The 20,679-nt window shown below is 44.2% G+C and overlaps 1 protein-coding gene across 1 annotated transcript in view; it reads left to right on the top strand.

Annotated features, from left to right (window-relative positions):
* Positions 1-7,511: 7,511 nt before the first annotated feature.
* ITPKA (inositol-trisphosphate 3-kinase A) overlaps positions 7,512-20,679 on the top strand; it is a 130,721-nt gene continuing 117,553 nt past the window's right edge. Inside the window, exon 1 of the mRNA XM_073638921.1 lies at positions 7,512-8,211. Within this exon, the coding sequence (XP_073495022.1) occupies positions 7,669-8,211 (543 nt within the window). The 5' untranslated portion in view covers positions 7,512-7,668. The remainder of the gene's footprint in view (positions 8,212-20,679) is intronic.

The raw sequence follows: 20,679 nt of genomic DNA on the forward strand, positions 1-20,679 counted from the left end.
ATAGGTCATCAATGTTTAAGTCCCAGGCAACCTCTTTAAATCACACAGAGACTTGCTGGCCAGGTGGAATCACCCCCCAATGACTGTAATACAATGGGACATTTCTTGTGGTTTCAGGAGCCTTTGTATTTTAAGATACCACATACAATCATATGAGCATCCCGATTACCACTTCTACATGCTTAAAAGATGGAGCTGCACAGCCACTTCTTGGGGTTACAGAATCACGATCTCAGGATCACCGGATGTCCCAGTGGTCGGATACCCAGCAATCAGCAAGTTATGCGGTATCCCGAGGATAGAGGATAACTTACTTTGGGAATAACCCTTTAAATTATGTTTTCAAACATAGCAAAATGTATATAACCCTGTGACAATAATAAAGTCACTGCGGCACCCAGCAAGTGGCTGCTGTGTGCTCACATTTATAAAACCTTACACTGTTTCATAGCAGTGAAGTTGGGCTTAAAGAAAAACTAATATCTTTTCACTTTTGAGCTTAGTTCTATAACATGCAATCTCTGATTATTGCTTTTTTTTTTAGATATCTTTTGTCTTTTCCCTTTATTTGGTGCATTTTTGTTGCAGATTTGAAGGAGCTTTTTTTTACATGCATTTTTTTCATGCTTCCCATAGAAGCCTATAAACAAAAAATGCCCCTCCCCCCAAAAAAACACAGTTCAACAGCATCTTGAAACGCACAGTGGGCACAGGTTTTCATGGAATCACATTCAATTTGCTTGGACTGTTAAACGCAATTGATTTTCTGTACAAAAAAAACCACACAGCAGAAAAAATGCAGCATTTACCTTTACGTGGGAACATGGCCTAAAGTTTTTGCAGTATATAGTACAAGCGATCAAACGATGGCAGGTTCACTTTCCCTAGGGAGAATAAAAAAATTAAGCAAAAATGTAATAAAAATTATTTTACAACTATTTAAAAGTGTAAATCACCCCCTGTGAATATATTCAAGGTAACCCCTGTCAATCACTGTGTACTACGTGACAGTGATTACAGAGATCTCCATACACAGTGTAATCCGACTCTTTTGAATACACTGCAGCTGCAAAGGAGGGGGCTGAGAAGCGAGAAGTGAGATCTCACACAGCAGCTGCCAGCTACACTGGATGTCCCACCCCCCACGCAAAGAGGCAGGCTCTTTGTGTAAGGTACTATATTTCAATACCTAGTTGTGGAAGAACTATATGTCCCCCAGCTCTTCACAAAATGGATTTTCTAGCTCAGGGGAAGATAACGAATGCCAGATTGTATCCCAGCCCATTCTAGCGTGTAAGAACCAGGAGATACCCGCCCCAGCCTTTTAGAAACTCTTAGGACCAGTGTGTTTGGTCTCCACGCATAGCAGGGGCCCAGCTGGATCCGATGACTCCAGAACCAGCTCCCTAGGAGCATCCAGTTCTCACCATTTCTGTGATTATGGCTCTTTGCTTTTTGATGCTCTCCCGCAGCTCCCCCTTTCCGGCTTTACATCTGGTAGTGATGTTGTTTTAGCTTGTTGTTTTTATGTATCTGGTTTTTAATTTCCTTTTGCTCTTTTTCTTACTTTGTATATTCAGTGCTACCGCTTTAACAAGCTGCGAGTGCCTTATTCTGGACCATACTTGGAACATGAGACACGACGCATTCGGCGCGGAAGAGATCTAGGACATACGCTTCTCCCTTTCCCCTTTCACCCCCCCCCTCTTCCCTTCCCCCCCCTTTTTCTTCTGTGACTGATTTGACATATTTAATTCTTATATATTTCTGTTTATTATGTCGGTCTGTTCTTTATATGTATTTCTTATGTGCCCCCTTTACATGGGGTTTCTTTGGGGGCTTCATGTCTATGGGTGATGTAGCCAATAGGCCTATGCCCTCAGTGTAATATGTTCATATGGTTATATAAATGATTGGGCAATTGGCACACTTCGGCACAAGCCATCACCTTAAAGGGATTTGCGTGTCTCCTCTCTTCTCTTTTATATGCTGTAAACGGGCCAGCTGTCTCTCTGCATACATACTCTACGAGTAGTGTGCGTGCGCCGCAGTCCCTTGCTCCCCCGCGCCCGTGCTCGGCTGTCTCAATGTCCCTGGCGCGCCTCTGGGGGCGTGTCTTTTGGCGCGCTACCTGACGCATGCCCGGGGCATGACGGCTTGGGTGCATGCGGCGGGGGGCGTGGCTCTGGGCGCACGCGCCATCACACTCCAATGAGCTCCCCTGACCCTTGGATCACATGACGGGTCAGTGGCGTATATAAGTAGGTCCTGCAGGCGCTCTAAGAATGCGCCTCTTGATAAAGACCGGCGAAACGCGCGTCGGGGCGCGCCGCCATCATCTCTACCTCTGCTGAGGGGTTCCAGGGACTGGAGGGCTTTTTGGACACTGTTGTGGGTGAGTTACATACCTGATCCTGATATAGGGGGGTGGTCTGGGCACTAATTGGTATCACCCATATAATCTGATGCAACTGTACACTGATATTGTATGCAATATTATACTGAATTTCCCATATCCACCTCCTCTATGTATGTGTAACCGCCCCTATTTACATATTTATATGTTGACACATTTTGTTTGCCCTGTCATCCTTGTGACCCCCCAACATCAGGCACCATGCACTTTATGTCCTCTTTTATGTGATGTTTCGTACTTGTTATTATATAATTTCTATTTAATAAAATCATGCTCTTTATGGCACATTACTCATTTGTTCTCCCTTTTCAATATATTAAATATGTGAGTAGGCAATTATCGGCCCAGGGTTTGACAACTTTGTCCAGATACTGTGGTCCGTTAAGCTCTACATGGTGGGCCACTGTTTGTTCATGTATGGAGGACTATGTGGGGCCCATTATTCTGTATGGAGGACTATGTGGGGCCATTATTCTGTATTGAGGACTATGTGGGGTCTATTATACTGTATGGAGGACTATGTGGGGGCCATTATTCTGTATGGAGGACTATGTGGGGCCCATTATTATGTATGGAGGACTATGTGGGGCCCATTATTATGTATGGAGGACTATGTGGGGCCCATTACTCTGTATGGAGGACTATGTGGGACCCATTATTCTGTTTGGAGGACTTTGTGGGGCCCATTATACTGCATACTGGTTGGCCCGTGACTTTGTCCAAGTTTTTCATTAATACCCTCTGTGTGTTTGAGTTTGACATGTGTTTTACGTAAATCACTGAGTAGGACCAGCCCACTGGACTCCTATGTGTACACGCAACAGGGTTTTCAACGGATAAAATACAAGGTTTACTGAATTTTTTTCCACAAAAATGTCTATCAGTCTGATTATCTCCTCCTGCTCTATAACATCCTGCCTGCGGATCAGAGACCATTTTCAACAGGGGCGCAATGAGCGCGGTCGCCCTTGCGGGTGAGAGGTCTGCCGACTCCAGCAGAAACTTCAACTGGATATGCGTCCTTGGACACATATCCAGTTGAAGTGCATTAGCGTGCAAGTGACTTGGGGTGCATGACAGTGATGTCATGTGCTCCCGTCGCTTGCACGCTGAAGTCAGAAGAGGAAGCCAAGCGGCGGGGGACCAGATGGGAGGTGAGTATAATGTTTTTTTTTTCTATGCATTAAAGAAAAGCGGCAGAATGGGGGACATATACCAGGAAAGAACCCAGGATGGGGCATATATAACAGGATGAGGGATATATATACCAGGATACAACTTCAGACCAAAATCCAGCGAGTGAGGAGACTCCAGCGATGTGGTGTAATTAAAATTTCCATTTATTTGAAGGATGATATTTCCTTAAAAAATGCACTTACAAAAAGAGCCAATTCACACCATATGGGCAAACAGAGTAAAAAAAACTTGTTTTTTTTTACTCTGTTTGCCCATATGGTGTGAATTGGCTCTTTTTGTAAGTGCATTTTTTATGGAAATATCATCCTTCAAATAAATGGAAATTTTAATTACACCACATCGCTGGAGTCTCCTCACTCGCTGGATTTTGGTCTGAAGTTGTGTTCAATGCAGCAGCCTGCTGCTATCCGAGCAGAAAGGAGGAAACACTGGGAAGGAGTTTATAGGTGAGCGGACTTCATCATTTTCTTTATATATACCAGGATGGGGCATATATACCAGGATGGGGGATATATATACCAGGATGGAGCATATATACTAAGATGAGGGATATATATATACCAGGATGGGGAAAATATATACCAGGATGGGGCATATATACCAGGATGGGGGATATATATATACCAGAATGGGTGATACATATACCAGGATCGGACATATATATATACCAGGATGGGGGATGTATATACCAGGATAGGTGATATATATATACCAGGATGGGGGATTCATATACCAAGATGGGACATATATATACCAGGATGGGGAATATATATACCAGGATGGGGGATGTATATACCAGGATAGGTGATATATATATACCAGGATGGGGGATTCATATACCAAGATGGGACATATATATACCAGGATGGGGAATATATATACCAGGATGGGGCATATATACCAGGATGGGGGATATATATATACCAGGATGGGGGATGTATATACCAGGATAGGTGATTATATATATACCAGGATGGGGGATACATATACCAAGATGGGACATATATATACCAGGATGGGGAATATATATACCAGGATGGGGGATATATATATATATACCAGAATGGGTGATACATATACCAGGATCGGACATATATATACCAGGATGGGGGATATATATACCAGGATGGGGGATATATATACCAAGATGGAGGCTATATATACTAGGATGGGGCATATATATACTAGGATGGGGCATATATATACCAGGATGGGGCCCAGGCAGGATAAGGGACATATATAGCAGGATGGAGGATATACATATATATTATATATATATATTTATATATATATATTTATACAGTGGGTACGGAAAGTATTCAGACCCCTTTAAATTTTTCACTATTTGTTTCATTGCAGCCATTTGGTAAATTCTCAAAAGTTCATTTTTTTCTAATTAAAGTACACTCTGCACCCCACCTTGACTAAAAAGAAACAGAAATGTAGACATTTTTGCAAATTTATTAAAAAAGAAAAACTGAAATATCACATGGTCATAAGTATTCAGACCCTTTGCTCAGTATTGAGTAGAAGCACCCTTTTGAGCTAGTACAGCCATGAGTCTTCCTGGGAATGATGCAACAAGTTTTTCACAGCTGGATTTGGGGATCCTCTGTCATTCTTCCTTGCACATCCTCTCCAGTTCCGTCAGGTTGGATGGTGAACGTTGAAGGACAGCCATTTTCAGGTCTCTCCAGAGATACTCAATTAGGTTTAGGTTAGGGCTCTGGCGGGGCCAGTCAAGAATGGTCACAGAGTTGCTCTGAAGCCACTCCTTTGTTATTTTAGCTGTGTGCTTAGGGTCATTGTCTTGTTGGAAGGAGAACCTTCGGCGAAGTTTGAGGTCCACAGCACTCTGGGAGAGGTTTTCATCCAGGATATCTCTGTACTTGGCCGCATTCATGTTTCCTTCAATTGCAACCAGTCGTCCTGTCCCTGCAGATGAACAACACCCCCATAGCATGATGCTGCCACCACCATGTTTCACTGTTGGGATTGTATTGGGCAGGTGATGAGCAGTGCCTGGTTTTGTCCACACATACCACTTAGAATTATCACCAAAACGTTCTATCTTCGTCTCATCGGACCAGAGAATCTTATTTCTCTTAGTCTGGGAGTCCTTCATGTGTTTTTGAGCAAACTCTATGCAGGCTTTCATATGTCTTGCACTGAGGAGAGGCTTCCGTCAGGCCACTCTGCCATAAAGGCCCGACTGGTGGAGGGCTGCAGTGATAGTTGACTTTGTGAAACTTTCTCCCATCTCCCTACTGCTTCTCTGGAGCTCAGTCACAGTGATCTTGGGATTCTTCTTTACCTCTCTCACCAAGACTCTTCTCCCACGATTGCTCAGTTTGGCTGGACGGCCAGGTCAATGAAGACTTCTGGTGGTCCCAAACTTCTTCCATTTAAGAATTATGGAGGCCACTGTGCTTTTATGAACCTTGAGTAATGCAGAAATTCTTTTGTAACCTTGGCCAGATCTGTGCCTTGCCACAATAATTCTGTCTCTGAGCTCCTTGGGCAGTTCCTTTGAGCTCATGATTCTCATTTGGTCTGACATGCACTGTGAGCTGTGAGGTCTTATATAGACAGGTGTGTGCCTTTCCAAATCAAGTCCTATCAGTTTAATTAAACACAGCTGGACTCCAATGAAGGAGTAGAACCATCTCAAGGAGGATCACAGGGAAATGACAGCATGTGACTTAAATATGAGGGTCTGAGCAAAAGGTCTGAATACTTATGACCATGTGATATTTCTGTTTTTCATTTTTAATAAATTTGCAAAAATTTCTACATTTCTTTTTTTTCAGTCAAGATGGGGTGCAGAGTGTACTTTAATGAGAAAAAAACGAACTTTTGAGAATTTACCAAATGGCTGCAATGAAACAAATAGTGAAAAATGTAAAGGGGTCTGAATACTCTCCGTACCCACTGTAGATATATATACCAGGATGGGGGTGGGGGGGGGGGCCCTAGTCCAAATCTTGCAACGGGGCCCATCAGACTCTAGTTACACCACTAGTTGCAGGAAACGTGACAATGGTCTCTACAACCTGAAATTAGGGTACGTGCTAACGACGTCCTCCAACTGGAATCCGCCTGAAAAAGCGTCACACTAAAGTATACATAGAGCACCGCAATGTAAAAACGACATTGCTGTGCACATGATCCATCCTGTCACTTCTGAAGCGGGCAAGTCACGTGCTCTTTCTTCGGGTGGCTTAATTTGGAAGTATAGTAGCAAGTACAGTGTATAGTGGTGTAGGCGCCACAAAAACGCCTCAAAAGACACTTCAGAGTGACGGACGCCTTTTTCCTTTAGTGGCTTCGCCTCAAACCTCAGTGATTCTGCCGCCTTAAAGACGTGGTGAGTACGCCGCCTCATGGATATTTCGGAGGGACACTAAGGCCACGGCCGCACATGCAGTATTCAGTCAGTATTTTACATCAGTATTTGTAAGTCAAAACCAGGAGTGGGTGATAAATACAGAAGTGGTGACGTGTTTCTATTATACTTTTCCTCTGATTGTTCTTTACCTGGTTTTAGCTTACAAATACTGAGGTAAAAAACTCACCAAATACTGAACGTGTGAACGTGGCCTAAGGAAGACTTGAGTCACGGTCGTGCTGCGATTTGGTCTCGAATCCCCGAGGTCTCCCCGCCATATCGGGATGTCGTGTGTGCACAGTTTATTCCTGTCAGGGACTTGTAGGAAGGGAACTTTTTACTAGGAAATGTTTAATTTTTCACAAGATTTTTTTTTTTTTACACATTTTCGAAATAGCTGAATTTTTCACATTGTAGCCACGGTTCCCCGGTCACGGTGTACAGTAACAATAGTCAGGACAGAGTAGTAAAACCTGTCCTATAACACAAGGCATGCAGATAAGAAGCCTCCCCTCCCTCCCACATAACAAGTCCCAGGTTGAGAAGGAGGAAGTGAGTACAGTGTATCGCAGCCACCTCAGCGCTCCTCACATGGACTCTATGACAAACACTCACACTTCTCTGTAGCACGCTTTCCTCTGTTTCCCCCCGCGACACATCGTTTTGGATGATTCCTACAGAAGTAACGAACGGCAGCGGAATGAACCATAATGGGGGTCCAGGGGAGCCCCCTATCTCTCCAAATCTAGGCAGTGGTCGGAAGCGACTGAGCGTCGGGGAGCTGCGACTCTACTTTGAAGCTCGGTGCGCAGCGGAGCGGGACGGGCAGAGGGAGCCGCGGCGCAGGAGGAGAATGGGCAGCGGGAGCTGGCACAGGAGCAACGGGGAGGTGTGCGAGGAGCCGCGGAGAGGCAGCTGGGACCCTGCGCGGAGGACACAAGTGATCCCGCAGCTGCTGGTGACCAGTAGTGAGGAGCCACAGCCGCCCCCCAGCCCCGCGGCGCCCCTCATAGATGTTCCCGGCTGGCACGGGATGAGGACGGAGGGGCTGCTGAAGCTCGCCAACCGGCGGCTGTCCGTGTCCAGCACCTCCCTCTCCTCCACCGGCTCCTCGTCCGCCCTGGAGGACTCGGAGGACGATCTTCTCAGCGACTCCGAGAGCAAGAGCCAGGGCAATGTGGACCTGGAGCACAGCGACGAGCAGAACCTGGTAAGGAGCCCGGGGAAGGGGACGTGCACCTCCACAGCACACAGGGGGCACAAACTTCCAGGCAGTGGCTGAGTGGCATAGGAGAATGCAAGACTGGGTGCTGCGCCCTTCTGGACCTTGGCCATCACAGGGTGCATGAGTGGTGCCCCCTATACCAGCCAAAATCCAGAACAGAGTGGCACCTGGTCATGCCCCCTATACCAGCCAAAATCCAGAACAGAATGGCACCTGGTCATGCCCCCTATACTAGCCAAAATCCAGAACAGAGTGGCACCTGGTCATGCCCCCTATACCAGCCAAAATTCAGAACAGAGTGGCACCTGGTCATGCCCCCTATACCAGCCAAAATCCAGAACAGAGTGGCACCTGGTCATGCCCCCTATACCAGCCAAAATCCAGAACAGAGTGGCACCTGGTCATGCCCCCTATACCAGCCAAAATCCAGGACAGAGTGGCACCTGGTCATGCCCCCTATACCAGCCAACATCCAGAACAGAGTGGCACCTGGTCATGCACCCTATACCAGCCAAAATCCCGAACAGAGTGGCACCCAGCATGCACCCTATACCATCCAAAATCCAGGACAGAGTGGCTCCTGGTCATGTACCCTATACCAGCCAAAATCCAGAACAGAGTGGCACCTGGTCATGCACCCTGTGCCAGCCAAAACCAGGACAGAGTGGCACCTGGTCATGCACCCTGTGCCAGCCAAAATCCAGAACAGAGTGGCACCTGGTCATGCACCCTGTGCCAGCCAAAACCCAGAACAGAGTGGCACCTGGTCATGCACCCTGTGTGGGCCAAAATCCAGAACAGAGTGGCACCCAGTCATGCACCGTGTGCCAGCCAAAATCCAGAACAGAGCGGCACCCAGTCATGCACGCTGCATGGGCCAAAATCCAGGACAGTGTGGTATGGACTGGGTGCCGCTCTGTTTAAATTTTGGCCAGCACAGGGTGCATGACTGGGTGCCACGCTGTTCTGAATTTTGGCTGGCTCAGGGTGCATGATTGGGTGCCATGCTGTCCAGGATTTTGATTGGCACAGGATGCATGACTGGGTGATACACTGTCTTAGATTTAGGCTGGCACAGGGTGCGTGACTGGGTGCCATGCTGGCTTGGATTTTGACCAGCACAGGGTGCATGATTGGGTGCCACGCTGTCCTGAATTCTGTCCAGCACAGTGTGCATGACTGGATGCCATGCTGTTCTGGATTTTGTCCGGCACAGGGTGCATTAATGGGTGCCACGCTATCCTGAATTTTGGCTGGCACAGGGTACATGATTGGGTGCCACGCTGTCCTGAACTCTGTCCTGCACAGGGTGCATTACTGGGTGCCACGCTGTCCTGAATTTAGGCAGGCAAAGGGTACATGATTGTGTGCCACGCTGTCCTGAACTCTGTCCGGCACAGAGTACATGATTGGGTGCCATGCTGTTCTAGATTTTGGCTGGCACAGGGTGCGTGACTGGGTGCCATGCTGTCTTGGACTTTGGCCAGCACATGGTGCATGACTGGGTGCCATGCTGTCCTGGACCCTGGCTGGCACATGGTGCATGACTGGGTGCCATACTGTCCTGGACCCTGGCTGGCACAGGGTGCATGACTGGGTGCCATACTGTCCCGTACCCTGACTGGCACAGGGTGCATGACTTATGTTGACAGGCGGAATAGAAAAAGGTGCTGAAGCTTGAGTGGAGCAGTGAATAAGTTGCAGGAAGTGTCCAAACAAAGGTGTGTGATTAGCACAGGGTGCAGAATAGTGCTAAATGTCAGCGCACAACCCAGTATATGCTGCCATAGTGGCACCACAGGGGCTGGATGACACATTGAAGCTGGCAGCGTATATACAGTGTTGTATCATGTTAGACAATTTTGACTTTGCAAACAATGCATCCTTAGAGGGGTTGTCAGGGGTGTGACTTTAGTGTGTGCAGGGGTTGCAGTGACACTCGGTTTCTGGAGCTTGGGGGATCCAAGAGGTTCTTTTAATTAATATGCGCAGACCAATTCAATTAAAGGGGTTTTCCACTTTTAAGAAAGTGGACCCAAATTGCTTTAAAATCCCTAAAACAAGAAACACAATAGGTACTCTCCTTCTCCGGGTTGAGTGATGGCTCCCTGCTGCTGCTCTGGACTCAGTGTTTTGGCTGGCACGGTGACACCAGACTGAAGCAGCAGATTGCAGCTGAAACCAGGGTTGCCAAGTTCACTTTTTATTTTTTCTGGACAGCTTATCAAAAAGTCACGGACAGACAATATTTTTTACGGACACATTGGAAAACCATAATAAATCATTATGGTTATAAGTGATCCATGTCTACAGCCCATAATTCTGATATGAAGACATCAGCTGCATTCACTGTGAAATGCAAAATGATAATTACATCATAATAATCTGTATATGTTTCTTCAGCTTCAAAAAAAATCACGTATGCCTTACATTTTTTTACGACCAGGGCAAAAAGCGTCCTATTTTTACGGACAGTCCTGGAATTTCTGGGCGGTTGGTAACCCAGGCTGGCACTGGGGCCGGGGAAGCTGAGTACCCGCTCTGTTGATAGTTTTAAGCATTTTTAACTGTTTGGGGTTTACTTTTTTGAAAGCTCAAAATCCCCTTTAATGTCTTGTGATAGTTGGGGGCCCTGTGGGAGATTTTGTATTGTTGCCCACTACCTCCAAGTTACTCCACTGAGGGTTGTCCGTGATGATAACAAAACATCTGACAGCAAGTAATATGGTAAAAAAATAACAATCCTCGATCAGGTTCCCTCGCCGCTCCAGTGCCACCAGTCCTGTGGTCCTCGCTGGTTTCTGTTTACTTTGATGCAGATAATAGATGTGACTGCTAATATGGCTTTTATTATTTTATTTTAGGATATTTCCTGCGGTCAGATTAACTTTTTAGTATCCTAGACAACACCTTTGGACAATGACTGGGTGTTATAGAGTTCACGGCAATTTATAATTGGCATTGGGTTTTCACTGACATTGTGGAAAAAAAACATCTGCAATGATTAAATGCCGGCTGACAATGGCAAATTGGCACAGAGTGAATGACTGCATTTCTTAGCATGTTACAGGTTAATTATCAGATAGCAACATGATGTCTCAATGGCAGAGAGTGCAGGGAAGTGTCTGCTGGCATAGTGTGGCACAGGATGGCACATCAGTCACAAGATGTTTGATCTTCACACATTGCAAGATTGTGGCACAGGGTGTATGACCATGGTCAGACTGGCACAGGGCTAATTCACAGTTTGGTGAATGTATAGATTGTGGCACAGAGTGCAGGATCATAGTCAGACTGGCACAGGGCTTATCAACAGATTGGTGATTGTATAGATTGTGGCACAGGGTGCATGACCATAGGCAGACTGGCACAGGGCATATTCACAGATTGGTGATTGTATATATTATGGCACAGGGTGCATGACCGTAATCAGACTGGCACAGGGCTAATTCACAGATTAGCTATTGTATAGGTTATGGCACAGGGTGCATGAGCATAATCAGACTGGCACAGGGTTTATTCACAGATAGGGGATTGTATTGCGGTGACATATATACAGAGCAGATTTTGGTAGACATAGACTGAAGTGACTGGTCTGGCTGCAATATACTAAAACCCTCCTATAACTGGTTACAGTCATAAGCGAGGAGTCGAATGATGAGGAAATTGCTGCTTGTGCCAAATGCCTGTTCATTTTACTAGGTATTCTCATGGCCCATCTTGCATGAGGAATTCTTTTTGTAGCCACGTGTATGATCTGATGCCAACGGCTACTTGCACAAGACGTATTTACATGGCTCAAATGTCCCTTTGCACAGATGTCCAGTTTTATATGTGTAAGAATGTCTCCCCTACTAATATCCACAGTCCTCTCTTGGGGGTATTTTGCAGGAAAAGGAATATTTTTTTTTCTAGAAGTGACCATTCATTTCATATAAAATTGTACGCCACCTTTGCCCCTTATGTGATGGGATGCTTTTGCTGACTGGTAGAGACCTTGCATTACACATTATATATTATTATTATGCACTTGGAGCTTCATTTATTTTCTAGTCATAATATTTTCCAATCTAACATGTAAAGCTGTAGTCGTGCCCGCGTTGTAAAGTGTGGGATCATCTTCAGTAAAAGTAAAGGCAGCCTACAATCTGGTGTAGGAGATCACAAATTCAGCAAGTTAAATCTTCTTCTCTCCGCCTCTGTAGATACTGGATGTTTTACAGAGATTGGCACAATACTTGGAAGTGTTTGTTTAGAGAATTTGTTTTTTTTTTTACAGTGTTTATTTAGTACTTTGTTGTGTTTTCCTTGCAAGTAAATACTATCAAGTATTGTATTGTTCGCATTGGTCAGTAGTTTTCAGCACAGGGGGCTAAACTACAGATTGATTTGTCCACTGCGGAGAATCCCTTTAAGTGGGTTAGCAGATTTTTATTTGATAGGTACCCCAAAAATACGATAATATGCGGGAAACCTTGCAACAGGTGCTCATCTCTCCTGTAGCACCACCACTTGGATGGGAGAATAACCCATATGTCCTTGTACTTCATGGATAAGCCTGGTCCTCCAGAGATTCTCATACTGAACCCTCTATCTCTCATTCTAGCCTGTTGTTAAAGGATTTGTTCAGTCATAACATAATATATATATATATATATATATATATATATATATATATACTTGCTTTCTGTTCCTCCAATCACAGTGCCATGTCTCAAGTGTGGTCTTGTGATATTGTTATGTCAAGTGACCGCTGCAGTCAATCATCAACTACTACTGCCAACTATCAACTACTGCTGTGGCCCTTCAGCATTCTTTCAGAGCAGAAGTTCACTCTGGCGGAATAGAAAAGGCTGCAGCCGATCGGCAGCCACTGATTGGCTTCAGCTGTCACATGGTATAATAATGCCACGACATGGCATTGCGATTGAAGGAACAGCATAAAGAATGTACCATTTTTTTATTTTATGATGGACAGTTTAGCTGTTAACAAGGTGTTGTCCACTAGTGGACAAACCTTTTAAAGAGGTTGTCCATTTGCAACATATTGATGACCTTTCCATCAATAGGTCACCAATATCAGATGGGTGGGGTTCTAATACCCATCAATAGGAGACACCCAATAATAGGAGCTGCTCTGTAGCACCTGGCAGCAGCTGCTACACTTTGAATATAGCTCCATTAATAGGGTCTACATGTGGCTGCTGCTTAAGCAAATAAAAGCTGATTGTGGTGTTGTCGGACTCCCACCGATCTGATATCGATGACCTACCTGTGGATAAGATCCTCAATATGTTGTGACCATACAACCCCTTTAATTCAGAATGTTCTAGGGTGTTTTCTAACCAGACATCGCCTTTAACATAAAAGGCATACAGCAAACACACAGCAACAGGCTCCTCAGGTGTATTATGAGCGCATCTCTCCAGTAGTTGCAGCAGTATCTTACCCCTTCTTCCCAGATTGTGTTTGGTCACTGTACTGGCTCACTTTCCCACAGTGATCACAGCAATGCTATTTTTCTATTAGTAATAGTTTTCCTAAAGTTTATCAATAGTGGAAACAAAAGTTATCCTCACTTTCTCCCCCCATGATACTTGTTGCTTCATGTAATATGGGTTCCTATGTCAGTCTCTGCCATCAGAATTACTCTCTAAAGTGTAAAACCATACTGTCATGAAAGTGTTAATATGTCGAAGTAAAATCCTGAGCAATAAATTTATGGGATTTTATTGTAGAATATGGCCCATATTCGTACTGTAACCGAGCGTTCAGAATAAACTGCAGTGCATGACTAATGTGGAAAGTAATGAAATAGTGACAAGTTGCAACATTAGCTGATGTTACTATGTGTCATAATCTGATATCTCTACAATTCAGAAGTATCTTCTCTGCATCATTGCATGTGAAATGGCAGCACAGTGAGAGATCATTACTGTAACTGTATTATGTTGTATCATAAACCATTATTAGACCTGATTCTATGTATAGGTCTGTTCCGAAAAATCTGAAAGGAAAATGACCAGAAATCTGATTGAAGAGATCCTTTACTATACAAGAACAGTCCTGGATGGATTCCTATTTACTAGTGCACTGAATTTACGGACCTGCAGTTTCTCCCCCTTGATAACACTTCTTGCTTGTGGTGTCATAGGGATATTGTGTGAAATCACCGATAACTATACTTGGCCGCTCAGGTCAGATTGGAATTTAAAGAGGTTTCCACAGCTCATAGAGTGATGACTTATCGCTAATATCAGTAAAGATCTGACGTCTCAGGCTCAGGGCTCATTCACATGACCGTATTTTCGGTAAGGGTGATGTCCGAGAAAAAAAACTAACATCACTCGGACCCTTGTTATTCAACACCGATCGAATCTGCGTGTGAAAAAAAATGCAGAATGCGCTAGTTTCTTCTGTAAATCTGATGAGACTCACCCATTCAAGTCTACGGGTGTGAAAAAAAAAAAAGATGTCGTACAGAGCCACAGTATAACATCCGCTTTTTACATATACATTGCAATTCTGTAGCATAGGAAACTGTAAATGGTCTTGTAAATGATTAAAAGCTGCTGCTGTAAAAAAATGGATTGTATATGGATGACAAGTGAGAAAAAAATTGTTGCACTTTTCTGGATAAAGCTCAAAACTATTTTTTTATTTCTCATGTGAACTTACCCTTTTGGTGGCGATTCATCCCACAGCAAAAAAGCAGTGCTAGGTCCCCTTCTACACCAGAGTTGCATTCTGTGATGGGGGTCCCAAATGTTAGATCCCCACTGATCATAAAGTGATGACTTCCTTGACCCTGATGCCATCAGTTTTTCAGATGGGAAAACCCATTTAAAGAACTGTCACCAAATCCAAAAAAAAGTGTCCAGTGTTTGCTCATGTTTGTTTTTTCCACTGTTCCCCTGAGTATTCAGTTTTTTTCATAAAAAAAAAGTCCAAAATAAAGTTCCAAAGGTACCAGCCTTAGTATTTAGTGTACCACCTTAAACAGCAGGGCTGTGGAATCGGTAAGCCAAACCACCAACTCCAACCTCAACTCTGACTCTTCAATTTCTCTGACTTCTGACTCCGACTCCTCACTTCTGAGCGTGTACATAAAGTGCAAAACAGATTTATCTCAGCTAAAAGATGAGACCCTTAGATCAGGAGCAGAACAGACAATTATAGGACATTTCATAACTTTACCAAATTCTTATGAAAACATTTACAGCACATCCTGCATTGTACTACTGTACCCAATTGAATATATATTTTGGGAGTCGGTCCACTTTATACCGACTCCGACTCCACAGCCCTGTCTACAAAGGGGGCACAGCTCACTGCATTCTCTGGGGATGTGTGTCTAGGCTGCTCTCCATTATTGCTCGGTAAGCAATGCCTCCTTGGTAAAGACCATAAGACTATGTGCACAAAATGTCTTTTCCATACAGGCAAATCTAACAAGGTTTTTAATCGGAAACCGCTTCAGGAAACGCCAGCTATTTTTTCTTGAATTGTCTTTTTTAATGTTTTTTGGTAGTTTCCTAAGTGTTTTTTCAATGTTTTTATGTCACTTTAGTCACTTCCTTTAAAGCACCGCTCCAGCGTTTTTTTTGTTTTGTTTTGTTAGGGAACATGTATGTGAACGTAATCTATGGAGTCACAGTCACCGGTGGGTGTCTACACCCGTTTTCAGTCCCGCTCCAACACCCACTGACTGCAGTTGTGACCAGCCAAATCATACAGTGGTTACTGTGTGACGCGGAGGACACTTTTTAAAATCTTCTCCATTCAAGTCTTTGGGAATTCAGAAGGAGACTCTGTAGCCTTCTTCTGAGTCCCATAGACTTGTATTGAGAAAAGTGACTATTGTAACACACAGCTATCCAGTGGGTTACAACAGCTGTTATGTGATATTGGAGCAGGGCTGAAAACAGGTGAAGATGCTGACTGGTGAGTATGTGGCTACATGCATTATACTTACCGTACATACGTGATCCCTAACAAATGGAGAAAAAACAACAACGCTGGAGTAGTGCTTTAGCCGCTAGAGTAGTGCTTTAGCCACTGGAGTAGTGCTTTAGCTTCTTGGCATTTTTGGAAATCTGAAGCGGTTAAAAGACACTGAAAAGCCGAAACATATGAAATTGTTTTTACATAAAAACAAATTTAAATAAATGTTTGCATTTTTTGGAGCGGATGCGCTCCAAATCCACCAGAAAAAGACGTCATGTGAACATATCCTTAATGATAGCACTAAATAAAAAGGTCCATATCTCTGGAACCATATGTTGTATTAAAAAAAAATGGAATATTCAGGGGAGCAGTGAGAATAAAATAAGGCCACGGCCCCACTATCAGTATTCGGTCAGTATTATTTCTCAGGAGTGGGAGCCAAAACCAGGAGTGGGTGATAAATGCAGAATTGGTGACTTGTTTCTATTATACCTTTTCTCTGATTGTTCCTCACATGGTTTTGGCTCCGACTCCTGAGAAAAAATACTGACCGAATACTGACCGAATACTGATAGTGGGGCCGTGGCCTAAGAGAAAAAACTGGCCACTTTTGGCCCAGTGAAAGGTCCTCTTTAAAGGCGTTGTCCAGGCTTGGGGTTCAAGCCTGCAGTAATTCTGTGTGACTTGTGTATCTTCACAGAGATCACAACGTGTAGTGAGCGCGCTGTCAGGATCCTCCGCTGCCGGGAGCGGACAGGTGCATGACCACAAGTATGTGATTTTCATACATGCGGTTATGTGCCGACTAGATGTGCGTGGTCTCGCTGAATACAAGTGAATTGAGCCAGGCTGTACATGCCTAGTCGGAATGTGTCTGAAAGTGTGCAAATTACTCGCTCCTGGCGCCACTAGAATCCTGACACTGCGTACAGTGAGGATTCACTGGACAACCCCTTTAAGCACGTTAATGCAAAAATACTAGACATTACTAGTTACTCCCTCCTATATTCTTTATGACGCAGTATTGGCAGCTTTCATTTGTGCAGTTCAGTGCATTATATCTTGGTCTGTGCCGGCGCGGTGTCTAATAATATGTCACAGGCCGCTACTGTTCAAATATTTGTTATCTGACAGCTTTGAATGTCAGGGAACTCCTCAGCAGCACCGACATTTCCATTCTATTTGTATACAGTGAAGTGTGCACTTGACAATCTGTTGCCTTTATGCCCCTGCCAATTCTTCAGGGATTAGAACACCTCATGTTAACATAGGAAAATCAGAAGAGCAATCTAATAGATCTAGGCAGCTGCCATCAGTGTGTAACACATGGAGGAGTGCCATGATATTGGGGAACCATGTATACCATCCTTTTTTTTCAATAAACACATTGTAGCAAATTCTCTTCTCTTTATAGAACCCCTTGTAATGTTTGGAGATCATCTTTCAGTTTGTACTCGCCGGTGATACAGTTCCAGTTGAGGACCGACATGAATTTACATGGGTACGGAGCTGTTATAACTGGCTTCTATGTTTTATAGGTCACTGCCATGTTGCCACGAAGTTCTCTAGTCTAAGTACATTCTGGGCTCCCTTCATCCTCATCTTGCACACTACAGAGATTAGCTTTTTGGTTGTGAGGAATAAAGCATGACTAGACGTCCATCTGTTGCAGTAAGTAGGGATGAGCGGACCTGTGGAAGTTCAGGTTCTGGTACCCGACCCCAACTTTAGTCCAAAGTTGAGTTCAGGTACTAGAACTGTACCATGAACCCCATTGAAAACATAGAGGACCCAAACTTTGGAGCAAGAAAATCCTCTCTCTCTCTCGTCCCCGGACCTCCCCTGGAACTCTGAACATTAAAACGGACTTCCGGGGAGAGTCGGTGTTTGGAATTTAGCACCGCACATGACTGTCCGGTACGAGCTCCGAACTTTTAAATTTGGGTTTGCTCATCTCTAGCAGTAAGTAATCTGTGACCCTTCAGTCCTCAGAGCTGCGATAACGGACACGTGAAAAGGGGCCGTGAACTGCAGACATCCCTTCTAGCTGGAACGTTCTCCATCAGGCAGCCTGGATCAAGTGTTGTATAACTCATGGGTAGACATCCCTTCTAGCTGAAACGTTATCCATCAGGCAGCCTGGATCAAGTGTTGTATAACTCATGGGTAGACATCCCTTCTAGCTGGAACGTTCTCTATCAGGCAGCCTGGATCAAGTGTTGTATAACTCATGGGTAGACATCCCTTCTAGCTGGAACGTTCTCCATCAGGCAGCCTGGATCAAGTGTTGTATAACTCATGGGTTGAATAGCAATAGCAGAACAGTTTCATTCCCAGCTTCGTTTTCTGGAGAAAGACCCTATAAGCAGTAAGTCATGGCTTATCCTAGATGTAGTAAAGTAGAAAAACACGTAATTATTATAACAATACCGAATTCATGGTGGTGATTTTGATGAGCTAGGTTTACCATAGGTGGTAAACTGACTGCTGGAAATCTCACCATTGATTTACAGCAGTTTGTAAGGCTGTTGACTACTAACCAAGGTGTCTGATATAAGGACGGATATAGAGGATAATAGCTGTGCAATAATGCAGCTGTCTAGACTGGTTTATGCAAATGCTCCCACACAGTACATAATAAATTATGCTGCTACTTTCTGATGGAAGCTTGTCAGCAAACATTACACCTGTTAAGCTGTCTTGACATAGGTGGGGGGTCATAATTTAGGAAGGTATGATCATAAATAATATTATCCGATAAGTAACTATTTAGATGAATAGGAGCGGGTCTGCATCCACCAAACAGTGTGACGGGGTGCTGGTGTTCTGCACTGCGCACTGTTTACAGTTTGCAGCTGCCATTGTTGGTAGAAATTGGCGGAGATACTGGGTATTGGACCCCCATCACCCACCTATCTGATATTGATGACCTATCCTAAGGATAATATCATAGTAGTGGAAAACACCTGTGTCATGTACACAGTGGAGCCCGTGCAACAGTCCTCACTGCCCTGAACTGCAGATGTCGCCATACAGCTCCTCAATATGGCTTCATATTATGGATATAGTCTTCTCTAGAAGCTGTGCTATGGGATCTTCTTGGGTAACATCTTATTCTTGTAAGACCATCCTTAATGAAATAACCTATATTCTCTCTCTTGAGTGAAAGACAGTAGCTCTCAGGTTGTCTCAAGTCTTTAGTTATAATTGCAAATTGCTTGAAAAAGAAGCAACTTTGCAATTTACCTCATATTCCAAATCCTCTCCAATCTCAAGAATGGAGGGATTTTAAATCTTATAGTGTACTATTCATTGTCAAGGTTACCAGCCACCCTGCAATCTGGGAGTGGCCAGTTGCATAGGTAAGGACTTGTTCACAGGTTCTGGGTTTCCATGGATAAAAAAAAAAACGCAGCATTTTACAGCACCAGCAACGTGATTGAAATTTCTGAAATCTCATGCACTTGATGCTTATTTTTTTCATTGCAGATTTGAACCTTTAAAAAGTTTTTTCAAATTTGCAGCGCGTCAATTTTTTCAGCGTTTTTCACCCATTCAAATGAATGAAAAAACAAAACAAAAGGAAAAACACACATAAAATGCAGCAAAAATGCACTTATCTCACAGTTTTTTTTCCTGCCAGCCCTCTGGTTTTTGCAGCACGAGAATCTGCTGCAAATACTAAACGTGTGCAGAAACCCTAAGGGGTGGCGCTGCTAGCAGGCTCCATGCTTTACAGCCTGCTTGCACCGCTCTGAACCTTTACAGATCACAGGATCCAACCAATATCCATACCAAAGCACTTCTCTCATGCTGCAGAGACAAATCTGCATCTGTTAGTGCATGGGGGAGCGCTCAATTCGGATCAGCGGTGCGACCATGCCACTGGTTCACACTGTCAATCTTCAGGGAAAGCTGAGGACCATGTGTGGTAAACTCCTGAAGATAGAGCATTAGAACAAACCCTTTAAGAAAAGTGGCATCAAATAATTTTTATTATATCTCCTACAGAGCTGTCCTATTAGTACATAGGGCGTTGTAGAGGGGTCACCACTGAGCTAGAGAAGCAGTGACCTTTCCTTTGACCGATTTGGGAATTCTGTGTGGTTTTATGGGCAGTCATACATCTGTATGTCCGCCAGTACTACATTTACCCTGCAGTGCCCATTGCAAATGACATGTTTGCTTGGTCCTGATTTCAGTGGCAATATTAGCGGATTGCTCCGGATTTTAGGGTTTGACTGTTTTTGATAAGACAATGACTGTACGAGGAGCATACTTCTGAAACTAACGTACCTATGAACAAGTACCTTATAGACATTTTTCAGAAGTCTTTTTCAGCAGAGTTTCCTTTTTCTGGTGAGCTGCATCATGGTAATCTAAGGGCCTATTTAGACTGACTGACCGCAGCCTTTAGATCACCCTCCACCAGCTATCATTAATTGGCCTGTTTAGACCAGCAGATCGCACTTTTCCATGTACAGAACATTTGTTTAAGGGGTTGTC

Source organism: Phyllobates terribilis, unplaced genomic scaffold (genome assembly GCF_046119375.1).
Source record: "Phyllobates terribilis strain yellow unplaced genomic scaffold, ASM4611937v1 Scaffold_7__3_contigs__length_470593459, whole genome shotgun sequence".
In the NCBI taxonomy this organism is placed as follows: domain Eukaryota; kingdom Metazoa; phylum Chordata; class Amphibia; order Anura; family Dendrobatidae; genus Phyllobates; species Phyllobates terribilis.